Source organism: Podarcis erhardii (assembly GCF_964252035.2).
Source record: "Podarcis erhardii genome assembly, chromosome: 7".
Lineage (NCBI taxonomy): Eukaryota > Metazoa > Chordata > Lepidosauria > Squamata > Lacertidae > Podarcis > Podarcis erhardii.
The window spans coordinates 12290696-12308628 of NC_138511.1; the positions used below are offsets into that span (position 1 = coordinate 12290696).

General features: G+C 47.4%; 1 protein-coding gene across 3 annotated transcripts in view; it reads left to right on the plus strand.

Annotated features, from left to right (window-relative positions):
* CMKLR1 (chemerin chemokine-like receptor 1) overlaps window positions 1-17693 on the plus strand; it is a 34719-nt gene extending 17026 nt beyond the window's left edge. For all 3 annotated transcript variants that reach the window (XM_081871245.1, XM_081871244.1, XM_081871243.1), the window contains one exon: window positions 16263-17693. In XM_081871245.1, coding sequence (XP_081727371.1) covers window positions 16266-17354 — 1089 coding nt within the window. In that variant the 5' untranslated portion in view covers window positions 16263-16265 and the 3' untranslated portion in view covers window positions 17355-17693. The remainder of the gene's footprint in view (window positions 1-16262) is intronic.
* The last annotated feature ends 240 nt before the right edge of the window (window positions 17694-17933 follow it).

Here is a 17933-nt window from a genome sequence, read left to right on the forward strand (position 1 = left end):
TGCATTTGTACTGAGCAGGCAGTTAACAGAGAGCCAGTGTGGTGTAGTGGTTAAGAGCGGTGGACTTGTAATCTGGTGAACCGGGTTCGCATCCCTGCTCCTCCACATGCAGCTGCTGGGTGACCTTGGGCCAGTCACACTTCTCTGAGGTCTCTCAGCCCCACTCACCTCACAGAGTGTTTGTTGTGGGGGAGGAAGGGAAAGGACAATGTTAGCCGCTTTGAGACTCCTTCGGGTAGTGATAAAGCGGGATATCAAATCCAAACTTCCCCTCTTCTTCTTCATCATGGCAGAACAGGCCCTTTTCGTCCAATGCCAGATGGTAGTCCCAAAAATTCTGCATCGACGTGCCCCGAATCCCACAGCCAAGTTGACTCTAGGTAAAGGTAAAGGGACCTCTGACCGTTAGGTCCAGTCGTGGACGACTCTGGGGTTGCGGCACTCATCTCGCTTTACTGGTGGAGGGAACCGGCGTACAGCTTCCGGCTCATGTGGCCAGCATGACTAAGCCGCATCTGGCGAACCAGAGCAGCACACGAAAACGCCATTTACCTTCCTGCCAGAGTGGTACCTATTTATCTACTTGCACTTTGATGTGCTTTCGAACTGCTAGGTTGGCAGGAGCTGGGACCGAGCAATGAGAACTCACTCCATCACAGGGATTCGAACTGCTGACCTTCTGATTGGCAAGCCCTAGGCTCTGTCAAGTTGACTCTAGAAATAGTTAATTCACAAGGACATCAACTCTTCATTAGTAGTTGTTGGGAGGTTTTTTGGGGGGGGAGGGGGTTCCCAGTGCTGAACCCAGTGCTGAACCTGCCAACACCTGCTCACCCTGTATTTAGATTGCAGGAAAAACTCTGGCCCTCCTAATCTTGCTGGACCCCATCAGCCCCAGGCAGCATAGCCAATTGTGAGGGATAAAGGGAACGGTAAGGCCACTTCTTCTTCTTCTCCTTCTCCTTCTTCTTCTTCTTCTTCTTCTTCTTTGATCACTCATAGTAAGATTGTCTTTCATCAACACAGTTTTAACACTGAGTCCATAAGTGACTTCTGGATCCACACGTCCTTCCACAGTGGAAACATAGGTTTCCAGGCAGGAGTTGATCACGGTGAGGGTTTGCCAAGCGTGCCTTCCTCTTAGCACGTTTCTCCCTTGCGTTCTGAGTTCGAGCGTCTTCAAAGCCCACGACACCTTTGGTAAAAGCTGTTCTCCAATTGGAGCGCTCGCAGGCCAGTGTTTCCCATTTGTCGGTGTTTATCCTACATTTTTAAAGATTTGCCCTGGGAGAGTCTTTAAACCTCTTTTGTTGACCACCAGCATTACGCTTTCCATTTTTAAGTTCGGAATAAGAGTAGTTGCTTTGGAAGACGATAATGAGGCACGCACACAACAGTCCAACGAAGTTGATGTTGAAGAATCATTGCTTCGACACTGGTGATCTTTGCTTCTTCCAGTACACTGGCATTAGTTTGCCTTTCTTCCCAAGTGATGTGTAATTTTATTTTGTTTTTAACATCTGGAGGTCCACAAGTTCCTTAGTCCTGGCTTAGATCATTATGGAACCGGAACAGTTTGTCCCAATATCCACAGAGAAAGCTGTACATGGGTGGACACCCCCACATGAAAGGACAACCTGAACCAGATCATCTGTGAAAATGAACTCAGCATGTTCTCCAATTCCAGCACAAGACTTATTTCCTGAGCAGTGGGCAATATAAGAATCATCGCGGATTTATTTCCCCCTATTGGATGCATTCTCAGCTTGATACTGCAGGAGATGTCCTTAGCGAAGACCTTTTTTTTTTTAACACGCACTGCAGACAGTGGAGAAGAGCAAAGAAGGAGCCCGGCCTGCTCCAGAGGTTTCTGACATTCCCTTCATCTTCTGTTATTTTGCTATATTGGCTGCTATTAATTTTAGCATTGCTTCCACTCTGCAGATGGTAAAAGAGGCCAATAAAAAAAACCTGCTGGTTTCTGCATGGAGTACAGTGCCAAAGATCTGCCTTCGATCTGCCACCTTCTAAAGGTCTGCCTTTTGTGGGGAAGTAGCAGTCGAAGCTCAGAGACATGCAATGGAGCAAACAGATTCCCATGCATGGAAAGAGTGCACCTCAAACACCAGATTTTGCACCACCACTGCCCCCACCCAGCAGCTTGCATTTAGCCTAGAGAAGAGAAGACTGAGGGCTTAGCCACCCTTACCTTTTGCCCTGCTCTTTCCAGGCACAGGTCCTTACTTTAAAGCTCCATGTCTGCACCCCAGAGCTCTCCTTGCAAAAACCTGCTCTTTAAAGCTGATGTGCAACAAATGGCAATTTGGGTTTTCGGAGGATTGCCATTTGCTCCAGTTCAGCTTTAGAGAGTGGGTTTTCATGGGCAAAGTGTGAACAATGCAAGGAAAGCATAAAGGACAGGTAAACATGGATAAGCCCCAAGAGGTGATGTGATAGCCATCTTCAAATACAGTGGTACCTCAGGTTACATACGCTTCAGGTTACAGACTCCGCTAACCCAGAAATAGTGCTTCAGGTTAAGAACTTTGCTTCAGAATGAGAACAGAAATCGTGCTCCGGCGGCGCGGCAGCAGTGGGAGGCCCCATCAGCTAAAGTGGTGCTTCAGGTTAAGAACAGTTTCAGGTTAAGAACGGACATCTGGAACGAATTAAGTACTTAACCCGAGGTACCACTGTACATGGTTCTACTCCTCCTTATGAAATCTCCACAACAACCCTCTGGAGTAGGTTAGGCAGAGAGGCTGTGACTGGACCACGGTCACCATGTGAGCTTCGTGGGCAACTTGGAATTTGAACCCAGGTCTCTCCCAGGTCGAGGTCTGATGCTGTAACCACTACACCTCAATGTACTGGCTCAGTCTGTGCTCTAGACACAGCATTCCCTGTCCCTTCCATGCCTCTGTTGTCCCATTTTTGACACACCTGTCAGCATCAAACCACCTTTGCCTCCTTCCGCGACCGCCCTATGTCCCTGGAGAAGCAGCCTAACGCAGACTTACAGAGTTGAATCTGTGTGCAACGCGACTCACACTTCAGGTGAAAAACAGAGCCTTTCCTGATTGGAAATCTCCAGAGATAGGAGCAGCGGAGTGGGAGCAGGAGATTTCTTTCTCCATCTGTGTGCATGCCAGTGTGCAAAAAGCCCTCTCTGGCATTTATCAAGGGAAGCATGAAACAACGTTTTGTCACCCTCTATCTTTCCAGCTGGCAAGTCGGGGCTTGGAAAGTGCTTGGCGGATGCCGGCAGTTTACAAATGTGTGGCAGAGCTGCCTGGAGGAAACCACAGAATCATAGAGATGGAAGGGACTTCGAGGGTCATCTAGCCCAACCCGCCTGCAACACAGGAATGTCAGCTAAAGTTGGCCATCCAACTTCTGCTTAAAGGCCTCCAAGGAAGAAGAGCCCACCACCTTCTGAGGGAGCCCATTCCCCTCTTGAATGGCTCTCGTTGCCAGAAAAGTTCTTCCGAATGTTTAGTCAGACTCTCCTTTCTTGTTGTTTAAATCCGTTGGTTTCGGGTCCTCCCCTCTAGAGCGGCAGAAGAAAAGCCTGAACTCTCTAGCAAGTGTTCTTCTGAGGTACAGAACATACTGGAATGAAAGATGTTCCTTTCCAAGGGCGTGCATGGTATTGCTGAGTCAAAGGGATGTATGTAGGGAGCAAAAATACACACCTGCTTCCTCTCCTCTCCCTCTTTGTGGCTGGAAGGACAGATGCTGAAGCTGAGGCTCCAATACTTTGGCCACCTCATGAGAAGAGAAGACTCCCTGGAAAAGACCCTGATGTTGGGAAAGATGGAGGACACAAGGAGAAGGGGATGACGGAGGACGAGATGGTTGGACAGTGTTCGTGAAGCTACCAACATGAGTTTGACCAAGCTGCGGGAGGCAGTGGAAGACAGGAGTGCCTGGCGTGCTCTGGTCCAGGGGGTCAAGAGTCGGACACAACTAAACAACTAAACAACAACAACAAGCCTCCTCTCCTCTCCCTCTTTGTAGCTGTTGTTGCCCTGGGGACTTTTTCTTTTTTCTTTTTATTAACAATTCCTACAAAACCACATTTTCACAACATATCATATTCATCATTTCCCCCCATTTTTCCCATCCCTCCATCCAACCCTCCCCCCCAAAGACTTCCCTCAGCTCCTCTCTCCCATTCTGCCTTAAAGTCACAGTTGTCCTTGTCTCGCAGTTTGTATGTCAGTTTAGCCAGTTCTGCATAAGTCATCAATTTCTCTTGCCACTATTCTTTCATTGGGATTTCCTCATTCTTCCACCCTTGTGCTATGCACTGAGGACTTTTCCGCAGACCCAACACAGAATGATGCAGGAATAGGATGAGGTGGACTTACAATTGAACACCTGCAAAAATGATCTCGGTCCTGTATACCTGAAAGAGCATCTCCACCCCCATCATTCAGCCCGGACACTGAGATTCAGCACCGAGGGCCTTCTGGCAGTTCCCTCATTGCGAGAAGTGAGGTTACAGGGAACCAGACAGAGGGCCTTCTCCGTAGTGGCGCCCGCCCTGTGGAACACCCTTCCTTCAGATGTGAAGGAAATAAGCAGCTATCCTACCTTCAAAAGACATCTGAAGGCAGCCCTGTTCAGGGAAGTTTTTAATATTTAACGCTGTACTGGTTTTAACACTTGATTGGGAGCCACCCAGAGTGGCTGGGGAGACTCAGCCAGATGGGCGGGGTATAAATAATAAATTTTATTATTATTATTATTATTATTATTATTATTATTATTATTATTATTATCTGTCTGTACTGGGAGGCAGCAAACAGCAGCAGCCCCAGCTAAGAACCACTTTCAGGTGGACCCCAGCCTAGCCATTGCAAGGCAAGGCCACTTGAAAAAACTGAGTGCTGATCTCTCCAGTTCTTGTGCAGCAGCCAAGAGATCATGGTGTAGGGTGGGAGAATCCACCTCCCCATGCTTTGCAACCCAAGAATTTCACAGAGTCCACTTCTCTCTCTGAACAAACGCAGAGTGGCAGACACCTCCCATTAAAATGTATGAGCCGTCTGCAGGCAGTGCTGAGCTGGGCTGATGAGATCAGCATCGAAAGGTTTTAATTAACGGCCGGCTTGGAGGAAATTTATTGAGGAGGAAATTGCCACTCCCAGCCAGTTGCTTGCTACTGAGGGCCGCTAAATTGGGACTGGGAAACGGTTGGAAATCTCTTTCATCCCTCCGGAATCATTCAGTTCATTCAGTTCTAGCATTGTGAGAGAGGAAGGGAAACCTCTCTGTATCCATTTTCTCCATGCCAGGCTTAATTTGATAAACTTATTTCATGTCACCTTTTAACAAGACTTGGGGAATGGCCAGCAACGCTCCCACGGGTGATTTTAGTGAGTGAGCTGGGATAGAAGGGTTTGGGATATCCCTAGGGTACCCTGGACCTAAGTTGTTCAGGGCTTCATAAATTAATACAGTGGAACCTTGGTTCTCGAACGCCTTGGTACTCGAACATTTTGGCTCCCGAACGCCAAAAACCCGGAAGTAAGTGTTCCGGTTTTTGAAGGTTTTTCGGAAGCCGAACGTCTGATGTGGCTGTCGGCTATTGTTTCCAGGGCGCCTGCGCCAATCGGAAGACGTACCTTGGATTTCGAATGTTTCAGAAGTTGAACGGACTTCCAGAACAGATTACATTTGAAAACCAAGGTACCACTGTACAAGGAACTCAAACCTAGCTCTGTAGTAGATGGGCAGCCAGTATAGAGGCATTAAGAATGGTGTCCTCTGTTCTTGAGCAGATGTTCCCACCAGCAATCTGCCACCTATATTCTACACTGCCTGGAGCTTCCAAACCAGGCCCAAGGGGAGCCCAACGGAGAAAGCACTGCAGTAATCCAGCCTCAAGTTTACTAGCACATGGGCTTTAATATTTTGTTGAGAGCCACCCAGAGTGGTTGGGGCAACCCAGTCAGATGGGTGGCTAATAATAATAATAATAATAATAATAATAATAATAATAATAGGCTGCAGTGGTCAGGGTGTTGCCCTGTCATTACAGTGAAGTCTCATCTTGACCTCAGAACCCTGGATTTTGGTCCTGTTTTTCTTTTCTTCCCCCTCTGTTCCAGATATCTTTTGAGCAGAGCCAGCGATGCTAAGTTCACAAAAGCCTCCCCCACCCCCAAACTCTGCACACATCCTTATCTCCATTCTGGAAAGTAATGACTTTGGAAAACAAACAGAGAAGTCTATATTGTATCTTGAAAGATAAACAGACTCTGGGGCTTAGAGAGCTGTGACAGATTGCTAGTACGGAATGGGAAAGTGGGATGGAAGGAAGAATGGGAGAAACATACCGGTCCATGGTTGGGGTCAGATAGAGGATCTGGGGCAGTGGGTCCTTGCCATTTTGGTTGCTCTTTCTGTAGAGAGATAGAATGAGCAGTCCTCTGAATTATGCGCTTCTCAAGTGGTGACTCATATATTCAAATGCTCCTCACGAGATATGTTTTTTAAAACACGCACACACACCAACCTTCTCATTTCAATATATAAAGTAGCAAGTCAGGGAGAGGGACGCATGAAACCTTTCTCCCTGCTGTGCTAGATTTCTCCATGCAGGGAACATTAAAAATGTGCCCTCTCCAGTTTTAACCTAAAGCTGTGCGGTCCAGAATTCTGTGGTTTGGTCTACCACTTTGTTTTGCATCAAGGGTAGATTGGCTCTGAATTTTAAGCCATTGTGGTGGTGAAAACATCGCAGTCAATCAGAAGGCCTTTGATCAAGAGACCTCTGCTAGGCTTGATATGAAAACCCTCAAATTCAGTGAGCATCAGTTTGCCTCAGAATTTGGTGGTAGCAAATCTGGATTAGTCTTAAGCATCTCTTCGTCTGTTCACCAAGCATGGTTTTAGGTTTGCGTCTAGGAAACAGGTTATATTTTTGGCAGTCTTCTCAGCCATCTGAATGCCAGACCCTTCCAAATATTGTTGTGGGTGGGTGGGGGTCCGTTTGGATAATGCCCCAAGTTCCTCCCGATTCTTTGGATCCTGTATCTGTGGGGGTAGAAGGTATATCCTGAAGACACCAGTCTCTGTGGACCTTTATCCCAAGGACACTGAACCCTGGGTAAGTGCAGGAAGCCTTGGGAGTCTCTTGCCACTCAAAGGTTGGGCTGATGTGCAACAATATCTTTTCGGAATGTGAATGGAGTCCTTGACAGAGGCAGGGAGGGACAACTCTAGCAAGCCAGGTGGAAAATGAGCAATAGGATGGCTTGATGGGAGGAAGTTAACAGAAATGGACGTCTCCAGCTGTCTATTTGGGGAACATCACATGAGGCCGTTGCAATCACGTTGGCCTCCTGCTTCTACCACATCTCGTCCAATTTTATTTTGTTGTTTTGTTGCTCGAAACATGATTGTGTCTTTCCCACTCCCGGGAAGGACTGACGCTCACATGTCATCTACAGTCATACCTCGGGTTGAAGTTGTTGAGTGCCTTCGGGTTGCGCTCCGCGGCGACCCGGAAGTAACGGAACGCATTGCTTCCGGGTTTCGCCGCTCGCGCCTGCACAGACGGTCAAAATGATCATAGAATCATAGAATCATAGAACTGTAGAGTTGGAAGGGACCCTGAGGATCATCTAGTCCAACCCCCTGCAATGCAGGAATATGCAGCTGGTCCATACAGGGAACGAACCTGTAACCTTGGTGTTATCAGCACCATGGTCTAACCAACTGAGCTATGATGTCACATGCATGTGCAGAAGCGGCGAATCATGACCCGCAGACGCGCAGTTGTGGGTTTTGTTTGCTTCAGGATGCAAACGGGGCTCTATAACGGATCCCGTTCGCATCCTGAGGTACCACTGTATTTGAACCTAGAGGAAAAGGGCTGTACAGTCATACCTTGGGTTACAGACAATTCAGGTTGTGTTTTTTCGGGTTGCGGACTGCCGAAACCAGGAAGTACCAGAACAGGTTACTTCCGGGTTTCAGCGGTCACGCATGCGCAGAGATGCTAAGTCGTGCTTTGCACATGAGCAGAAGCGCTGAATTGCAACCCCGCGCATGCGCAGACGTGCCGCTGCAGGTTGCTAACGCTGCAGGTTGCGAATGTGCATCCTGCACAGATCACATTCGCAACCCGAGCGTCCACTGTATTGTAGGTCTTTCTCAAGGCTTTGGGGTGAAATGGAGAATAGAATCAACAGGTGTTTGAAGTCCAAATGGACTGCAACTCATAAGGACGTTAAGAAGAGCCTGCTGGATCAGGCCAATGCCCCATCTAGTCCAGCATCCTGTTCTCACAGTGGCCCACCAGATGCCCTTTATGGGAATCCCATAAGCAGGATTCGATCTCAAGAGGACTCTCCCTTCCTGTGTTTTCCAGCAACTGGTATTTTCAGAAGCATTGCTGCCTCAGACTGGGTAGGCAGAGTATAACCAAATGTGGTTATTAGTCACCTGTGCTGGGCCCGGGGGTAACCCGAGAACCGCAGTCCAGGTCTGGTCCAGAATCCAACAGTTCCGCTAGGAGTCAGTCTGACAGGGTCAAGGCAGGAAACCAGGCAAGGACAGGGGCAGGATCTGGCATACAGCAATGTTGCTCCCGCAACCTGGAGTGGGGTCTGACAGCCTCTGGTCCTGATCCCCTGGTGACTCACCTCCCTGTCTCGCCCAAAGGCGAGCACTCCTCCTGCGAGTACTCAGGTCTCTCCTTCTCTCAGACCTTAGTCTCTGCAGCTCGGGAGATGTGGGCGGGTTGCTAGACCCAGGGGCCACCTCAGCCTCCCCTGACCAAACTGGTAGTGGAGCAGCTGTAAGTGATGGCCCAGCTGGAGGCAATGAAGTAATCCCTGCATCTGGAGCCCCAGGGCAGGCTCAGGCCCCTGACTTGGCCCAGCTGGTGCTTGTTGCAGGGGAACTTGTGCAGACTGGGGCTCTTCAGAATCAGGCCCCAGACTTGGTTCAGATGATGTCTGAGGCAAAGGATCCGGTGCAGACTGAGTCTCCTCTGGCTCAGAGTCCGAGGAATATCAGGCCAAGGGGTGATATTCCTGAGGATTCCAGATTCATAGTTCCAGACACAGTTTGCACAAAACATTAGCATTTGATAAGACAATCAGGATGCCCGTCAGACATCGCTCAATGTGGAGCAACTGGGCAAACAATGACAATTAATACAAAGGAGGTTGATAGATATAGGAGAGGAATCCCTTCCCCTGATTGCTATCTGCCTACATTTTCTCGGGCAAGTAGGATTAAGGAGGCAGAGGAAATATTGAGAGTCTTTAGAAGAGCCAAGATGGCTTTGGGATTGCTCTCCTGTACTGTTTTAGACATGTGGTCTGTATACTTATGTATGTGTGTTTACCTTGTGCAGTTATCAACATTTATCCTACAGTGGAACCTCGGGTTGCGAACATGATCCATGTGGGAGGCACGTTTGCAACCCGCAGTGGCGTGTCTGCACATGCGCAGGTTGCAATTTGGCACTTCTGCGCATGTGCAAAGCGTGATTAAGTGTTTCTGCGCATGCGCGAGCACTGAAACCCAGAAGTAACCTGTTCCGGTACTTTCGGGTTCAGTGCGGTGCACAACCCAAAAACGCGTAACCTGAATTGTCTGTAGCCCGAGGTACCACTGTATATTTGAATTCCTATAACGCTTTGTATTTTTTGCCACTTCTCTCTTTCCGTCCATGTAAGGATCTCATCCCTTCTGGCTTTGGGTGTGGGGAATTCAAACTTCAGGCCTACGTCATCTTTCCAAGGATGAAATGTAGCCAACAAAATGGGCCCTGGCTGATGCCGTAATAAATGTCTTTAAGGTGCTGCCATATTTTGAAAGGTTGTTGCCTTTGGATAGATATTTGCCTTAAAAGACCTTTCAGTTTCTTCTGACTAATGGATTCCGCACCCCCACCCCATAACCCCATAATTGAGCTAAATTATAGGCCTGCAGTCAAATGCGATATTTCCTGTTTATTTGAAGCTCACCTATGAAAGTTGGCCTTCTTTAGTTCCACAGCCCATGTATATGAGAGACTATAAATAGAGAAGGCTAGCTGCGAGAACAGAATGTTGGACTGGGTGGTTTTGATCATTTTGGTAGCCCTTTCCTGAACTTTCTCCAACTCTGCTTCACTCTTTCTGAGGTGAGGCAACCAGTGCTGTACACAGTGTTCCCAAGGCAGCTACACCAGAGATCTGTATAATGTTATGGATTCTTCCACGAGGGCCAAAAGAAACACAAAGGCTCATTCAGTACGGAAGGTGATGTAACTGCTGGAGACGTGCTATCTCCATGCTTTAATGTCTAAGTATGAAGCATTTGACGGCAGAAAGTCTGAACACAGCTGGCTGCGAAGAGGAAAGGGTGCTGGCTACATCAAGTTCCGTCCAGGAAGGAACAGAGCCATCTCTGACTTTGGTAAAGGAACCACTCTGTTGGCCGCTGGGCTTTATGAGCAGCGTCAGGAATTCAGGCCAGCCAGTGGGAGTGTGAGACCTCCCGACAGATGTTCTTTCCACATCTGCTTGCGATTGCCGTTAATTACATGTCCGGACTGCCTCGCAGCCAAACTCCAATGACAAAGTTTCTTTGCGTGTTTATTCCGGCTTGTTGCTTTCGGGTTCTGATGTTGGTACCTTTCTGCTTCCACCCCATCAGGGGCGTAGCACTGTCTGCCAGTGCCCAGCATGTGGGGTGGCTCATGCGCCGGGCAGGGGTGGGGCATGGAAGCTGAAGAGCATCCTTCACGTTCCCCAGCCCTCACCACTGATGGGCGGGTGCACATGGGCTGGATCTCTGTGGCTGGCACCTGGTTTACACCCCCTTATGTGCGCCCAGGGCACCCCAACACTACGTCACTGCACCCCAACCCTCCCCACTCCGGAAAGGGCCCGGATTGCAGATGCAGAAGGGACAGGTGGATAGAGGCTTGTGCTTTAACTACTTAAGGAAAAGGTCCTCCATCTAGCTTGGGAAGGATACGGGGAAGGCCAGCCCCACCATGAAGCAGAGAGGGGCGTGATGGAAGAGCTGAAAATTGTCAGTTGTTTAATTAATTATTAGTGGATTTTTACTCTCAGGTGCCAAGGCCAGCCTTGGATATGATGAAGTTTGACTTTGGGAGGGAGATGCCCGTGTGTTGATGTGGTTGGAATGCTGAACTAAGTAAAAGGTAAAGGTAAAGGACCCCTGGACACTTAAGTCCAGTCAAAGGCAACTACAGTGGTACCTTTGGTTAAGAAGTTAATTTGTTCCGGAGGTCTGTTCTGAACCTGAAACTGTTCTTAACCTGAAGCACCACTTTAGCTAATGGGGCCTCCCACTGCTGCTGCGCCACCGCCACACGATTTCTGTTCTCATCCTGAAGCAAAGTTCTTAACCCGAGGTAATATTTCTGGGTTAGTGGAGTCTGTGACCTGAAGTGTCTGTAACCTGAGGGAAGCGTCTGCAACCCAAGGGAAGCGTCTGTAACCCGAGGTACCACTGTATGGGGTTGTGGCGCTCATGTCTCTTTCATGCCAAGGGAGCCGGTGTTTGTCCACAGATAGCTTTCTGGGGTTTTTTTGTTTTTTTTATATATAATATTTATTCCAGTTTTAAAGGTTACAAAAAGAAAACGCTAAATTAAGCAAGACAGCTTTCTGAGTCATGTGGCCAGCATGACTAAACTGCTTCTGGCACAACGAAAAACCGTGACAGAAACCAGAGCGCACAGAAACGTCGTTTACCTTCCCACTGCAGTGGTACCTATTTATTTACTTGCACTGGTGTGTTTTCAAACTGCTAGGTTGGCAGGAGCAAGGACAGAGCAATGGGAGCTCAGCCCTCCGCAGGCATTTGAACCACCGACCTTCTGACCGGCAAGCCCAAGAGGCTCAGTGGTTTAGACCACAGCACCACCCACTGAACTAAGTAGGACCTGGGGGGAGGGCAGTGTCCAAATCCCTGCTCAGCCATGAAGTTCACTGGGTGACTTGGGCCAGCATTTCCCTGCTTGCAGGGAGTAGGCCAAGATGGTCCTCAGGGTCTCTCCCAACCCCACAATTCTATGATTCTGTGTGTGAATGTTAAAGGACAGCTGTAGTTCCCCTTCTTGTGTTGTTTAGGGACATGTGAATTAGGTATGCATTAAAATGCATCCCAACCCTACTACAAATCATGGGGGATTACAAATCATGGGGTAGATTACAGAATAAGAAGTAGGGGTGGAGGAGAACATCGGTTCATTTGTGCAATGGATGCTCTCTGCCTTACAATTCACAAAATAATTTTTTTCCCTTTCCAGTAGCACCTTAGAGACCAACTAAGTTTGTTATTGGTATGAGCTTTCGTGTGCATACACACTTCTTCAAATATCATATCTGATATCTTCTTCAGATATCTGAAGAAGTGTGCATGCACACGAAAGCTCATACCAATAACAAACTTAGTTGGTCTCTAAGGTGCTACTGAAAGGGGGGGAAATTATTTTGTTTCGACTACGGCAGACCAACACGGCTACCTACCTCTAATTACAATTCACAGGCAACCAAATGTTTTGTCTTTTTCATTGGCACTGAAATGTCGGAGACAAGAAGGCCCCCTTTGGCACACAGACTGAAAATGCTGCTTCAATAGCCTGTTTTGTGCTGCTCCACTGTAAAACAAGAGGACTTTCCCTTACGAAAACCGTGTTGGAGTTGTTCCCTGGCCCTGTGACATGGGCATTCTTGCTGCCTGCTTGTCTTCTCGCCGCTGCTAACATGGTGGGCGGCAGCTGAGTCAGGAAGTTGGAGGCTTCTAATTTGGGACACACTGTCTGGTGGTTTAGCAAATGTGCTGAGGCAGCCTTGTGGGTGAGGGAAGAACTCCGCGAACTCTGACAGGGCAGAGGAACCACAGCCAGCCTGCCTGCCTTGCCATGTAGGCACGGGGGGGGGGTGTCTTCTTGGGCTTTGCCCTGACATTGCCTGCAACTGCAAAATTGCGGGATGGGGGAGGTGATAGGACCATAAACCACGGCAACCCCTTTGACTGGCTGTGCAAAAAGCAGACGACAGTAGGCCTAAGTTCCTGTGAAGCAGAACTCAATGCTCTATCATTTTCACTCATGGATTGTGAATGGTTGATGCAGCTGTTTCAGGACATCAAGGTTTCTGTGAAATGTCCTATACAGGTGTATCAAGACAATAGATCCTGTTTGGCTTTGCTGAACTCAGAAAGTTGCAAGCAAAGAACCAAATACTTGCAGATAAAGTTACATCGTGCAAGAGAGTGTATTCAGAAAGGATTCATTCAGGTATCCTACATGCCAGGAAATGAAATTCCTGCAGATCTGTTGTCTAAAGTTGTTACCAGAGAGCAACTTAAGGTTTATGTACAGAGGTTGCAATTGGGTTGAACCACAGGTACTACGGTTTACACGGAAAGGGGGAGGATGTTAGGATATAGTTCCGTTCCACCTTAAAAGGAACAGGCATGACTGTTGTGTGTCACATGCCTGTTTACTTCCAGCACAGGTTTGCTGGGAACTTCTGTTTGTATATTGATTTTGCTTTATCTGCTGTTTGCTTGGACACGAAGAGAAGCAGACATGTTTTTCCTTTGTTCCTGAACTATGCTGAATAAATGCTGTAAATAATGCTTGTACATGTCTCTGTCCACCACTTCCGTTGCGAGGATTTATTCACTCTGCTGATGACAGCGTGCACAGCTTCTGAATGTTTTGGAGGCTCATGTCGCCGATTGATGCTGTTCCGGGAACCGGAGTTCGCCCAGCTGTCGGCTGGTGGCTGGAGGCAGCTGGGGGCCTGCCTGATGCCCCCGTCTCCCCGGCAGCTTCCCAACACTTTCTTCACAGCTTTGCTTCCAGACACCCTCTAATGTAGGCATGTTTTGGGGGTCTAATCCGGCTCGCCAGTTGGTTTAATCCAGCCCCTGTGGCAGTTTATATCCTGAGGTAAAATCCTAAAAAAACCTCAACAACTTCAATCCTAAAAAGAGCTCAACAGCCCTTCGGTCAGTCCTCATGGCCCTTTACTTCATCAAATCTGGCCCTCTTTGAAAAAAGTTTGGACACCACTGCTCTAATGAGTCCATTAAAAAGGACAACTTCTCAGAAACACAGAAAATATAGCGGGGCTTATTTCTGAGTAAGCACAAATAGGATGGCACCGGGGCCCTCAAACTCAGTAGGACTTAATTAAGTAAGGGGTCAATAACCCCCTATGGCCCTGGAGAACTGTGCCTCTGCATCTGAAAAAACTTCACTGGTCTCAGCCCAGAATTCAGCTGGAGACAAAAGGAAAAGAGCTGTAAATTAGAATGCTTCATCCTGACTCACTTTCCCAGCCACACTGTTGGGTTTTTGGTCAGGCTGCAATACCACTTCATACGCACATCTCTATTGTCTTCGAAATCAGTTTTGAATATTGCAAATGATGCTATTAGTTATCATCATCTGACTTGTAAACCACTCCAGGGTAAAGGAAAAGCCACACTAATCTCCTTATGTCCTTTATCCAGAACACTCCCAGCACTCCTCTGTGCATTGCAAAGAGAAATCTGCAGTGGTGAGAAAGGTGTCTTGACTGCCCTGATTGATTTTGGACTGAGCGTCTGTTTTGTATTGTCTGAGGTTCAATTCTCAGCATCAACAGACAGGACTCATGCAAACATAGAACTGTATGCAGGAAGACTCAGAAAGGTTATTGCCTGAAACTCAGGAGAGCTGTCAGTGTGGTCAGTGCTGAACTAGACGGAACAGTTTTCTAACTCAGTAAAAGGTAGATTCACATGTTTATATATTTCCATGGGAAAACTCCAAATACACTTCCAATGAACTCAGAGTTTCACAACCACTGATAACAAGCGTGAGAGAGCTGATCTGGTGGAAGGAATTCCAGGATTGTAGGGCTTGGAATCTTCATTGGATATATGCAGTCTTATATCTTCCCGTCTTATATGCAGTAAAACTGGTATACCTTCTCTGTAACTCTTACTTTTTTTTGCAAAATTATTTTGAGGCATGTATTTTTAGGACCCGCTTCATTTTTATGGCTGCAGGTTGTTTTAATTGGCTTTTAATATTGTGTTTTAATTCTGTAACGCACCCTGGGATCTTAGGGTGAAGATCGGACAATAAATAAATAGAAGGCTCCCAGTTCTGGCCTTCGAAAACATCAAGCCATTTCCTAATTACTGGTGCTCTGTTGCCACCACAAAAACACCATTATCTCTTGATAGCTTGGCCAAATATGAGACGTGCTTGGAACAGCAAAACTTTATTACTCCAGTAAAAGCTGAATACAGCAGCTTCTTTTGTGATTTGTTTCTAATACCTGTGTTGGGATACTTTGTATTTTAACATATAATTAAAACCCTATTCCTAACGCAAACCCTAATGCTAATCCTATCCCCTAATCCTCAGGACCCACAACCACCATCCTTGTCCTTCTCCCCCTAAAACCCAGCTCACTCTTTCCCCACAACCTGTTCAGCTGTCACACTCCACGCTTAGCCAATCAGCACACAATGCGCCTCTTACAAATATCTCCCATGAAGCATTTTACTGTGTATCTCTTGTCCCATCTTGTCCTTTGCCTTGGGTAGCAAAATGTCTTGAGCCGGCCCTTACTGCAACTCTCCCTCTCCTTTGTCAGTTAGCCTCTCTTGTCTACAGCTGCAGTCTCTAAACCTGTTCAGGCATCATGTTCACCTATGCAGGCAACATACAGGTAATCTGGGCAAGCCAAACTTTGCCCTCCAACCTGTGCAGAGTGGTGGGTGTAATGGCATGGCTGTTAGAAGAAGAAGAAGAAGAAGAAGAAGAAGAAGAGTTTGGATTTGATATCCAGCCTTTCACTCCCCTTCAAGAGTCTCAAAGCGGCTAACATTCTCCTTTCCCTTCCTCCCCCACAACAAACATTCTGTGAGGTGAGTGGGGCTGAGAGACTTCAGAGAAGTGTGACTAGCCCAAGGTCACCCAGCAGCTGCATGTGGAGGGGCGGAGACACAAACCCGGTTCCCCAGATTACGAGACTACCGCTCTTAACCACTACACCACACTGACCTTAGAGGGCTCATCCCCACTTGCATAGAGGCACTACATGCAAGTAACATGCTTGAATAGAGCTCTCCCCAATCATTCAAGGAGTCTACTGCCAAGGCCAAATTTAGGGGGCTCCAGCTATCTCTGCTCCTCTCTTCTGGAGTCTGCCCTGCAAGTGGTGCTTACAAAAAGTTAACTTTTTCACCAATCTGTGTTCCAACAGGTCATGGATCTACCTGATAATTTTACGGACTACTACGACGACGCAAGCCGCTACTACAATGACGACTACTACGTCACCACTGATGAAAGCCACCGGACGAAGGAATCAGCCCAAGACTTTACATTCGTCACTCGAATCCTTGCTCTCCTAATCTTCACGGTCACTTGCATCCTGGGCCTCCTGGGCAACGGCTTGGTCATTTCCGTCATCACGCTCAAGATGAAGAAGTCGGTCAACGCCATCTGGTTCCTGAATTTGGCGGTGGCCGACTTCCTCTTCAATGTCTTCCTGCCCCTGAACATTGCCTACACCGCCATGGGCTACCACTGGGTCTTTGGCAAAGGAATGTGTAAGGTCAACACCTTCCTTCTTATTCTCAATATGTACACCAGCGTGTTCTTGTTGACCATGATCAGCATTGATCGCTGCATCTCGGTGGCTTTTCCAGTCTGGTCTCAAAACCACCGGAATCCTAAGATTGCTTGGTTGCTGTGTGCCCTCATCTGGGTTCTTGGCTTTCTGTTGAGTTCTCCTGCCCTTGTTTTTCGGGACACAGCAGCATTTCAAGATCGTGTCATTTGTTTTAACAACTACTCTTTGTCCAGCCTTCCAGCTCACCACCATCTAGATGAAAAGAGGCATAAGACAGTCACCATTCTGCGATTCCTGGCTGGTTTCATAGTTCCAATGACTGTCATCACAGTGTGTTACATTGTCATTATTGTCCGCCTGAAAAGAAACCGCCTTGCCAAGTCCAAAAAGCCCTTGAGAATCATCATTGCCATTATAATGACTTTCTTCTTCTGTTGGTGCCCATACCATGTGCTCAACCTCATGGAAACCCAGCACCACTTTCTCAGCAAAGCCGTCCTTGAGAATGGAATACCAATTGTCACGGCCATTGCTGTTTCCAACAGTTGCATGAACCCTGTTCTTTATGTCTTCATGGGCCAAGATTTCAAAAAGTTTAAGGTGACTGTCCTTTCCAGGCTGGCCAATGCGCTGAGTGAGGACACTGTCCATTCAACTATTGCCCGCAGGAGCTTCACAAAACCCTCTTCAATGACTGAAAAGGAGACAATTCTAGTTTGAGCTGTAGAATATACGCATCTGTTGGTCTGCTCACAGAGGCAAGGAGGAGGTTGGATATTGCAGAGTGGGTTTTCCAGCTACAATCTGATATTCCCAGGGCTTCTAAATTTTCAATGGTTCCAAAAAAGGAGTTTTGCATCATATCAATACAATCCTGTCATTCATCCTCATGGGATAAATCGCAAAGGCCATCCCATAAACATTTGCCCATAGTCACCCGTGCAAGCTTCAAGGCCAAGTCTTCAAAATTCAACTTTCCTGCATCAATCTATCCTTCAGTAATGAAAATACAGGAACTGTGGAATAAACTCTGTTGTTCATGCTCCCTTGATCCAAACATTTGAAAGTGTAGGACAGATTTTTAATAGGCTAGAGCAGACAGAACACTGTAGGCTTAGTTTTTAAAATAGCAATAATCTGATTGCAACTATGCATGTTGAAGACGGCACAGAAGCAAGCAGACAGTGCTGCTTCCAAAACAGTATTCATATCCTCAAATTCGTTTATTATTTCATTTATTTAGACCACTTGTACCCTGGCTCTTCAGCCAAAAAGGCTTGCAGAGTGTCTTATAGGCAA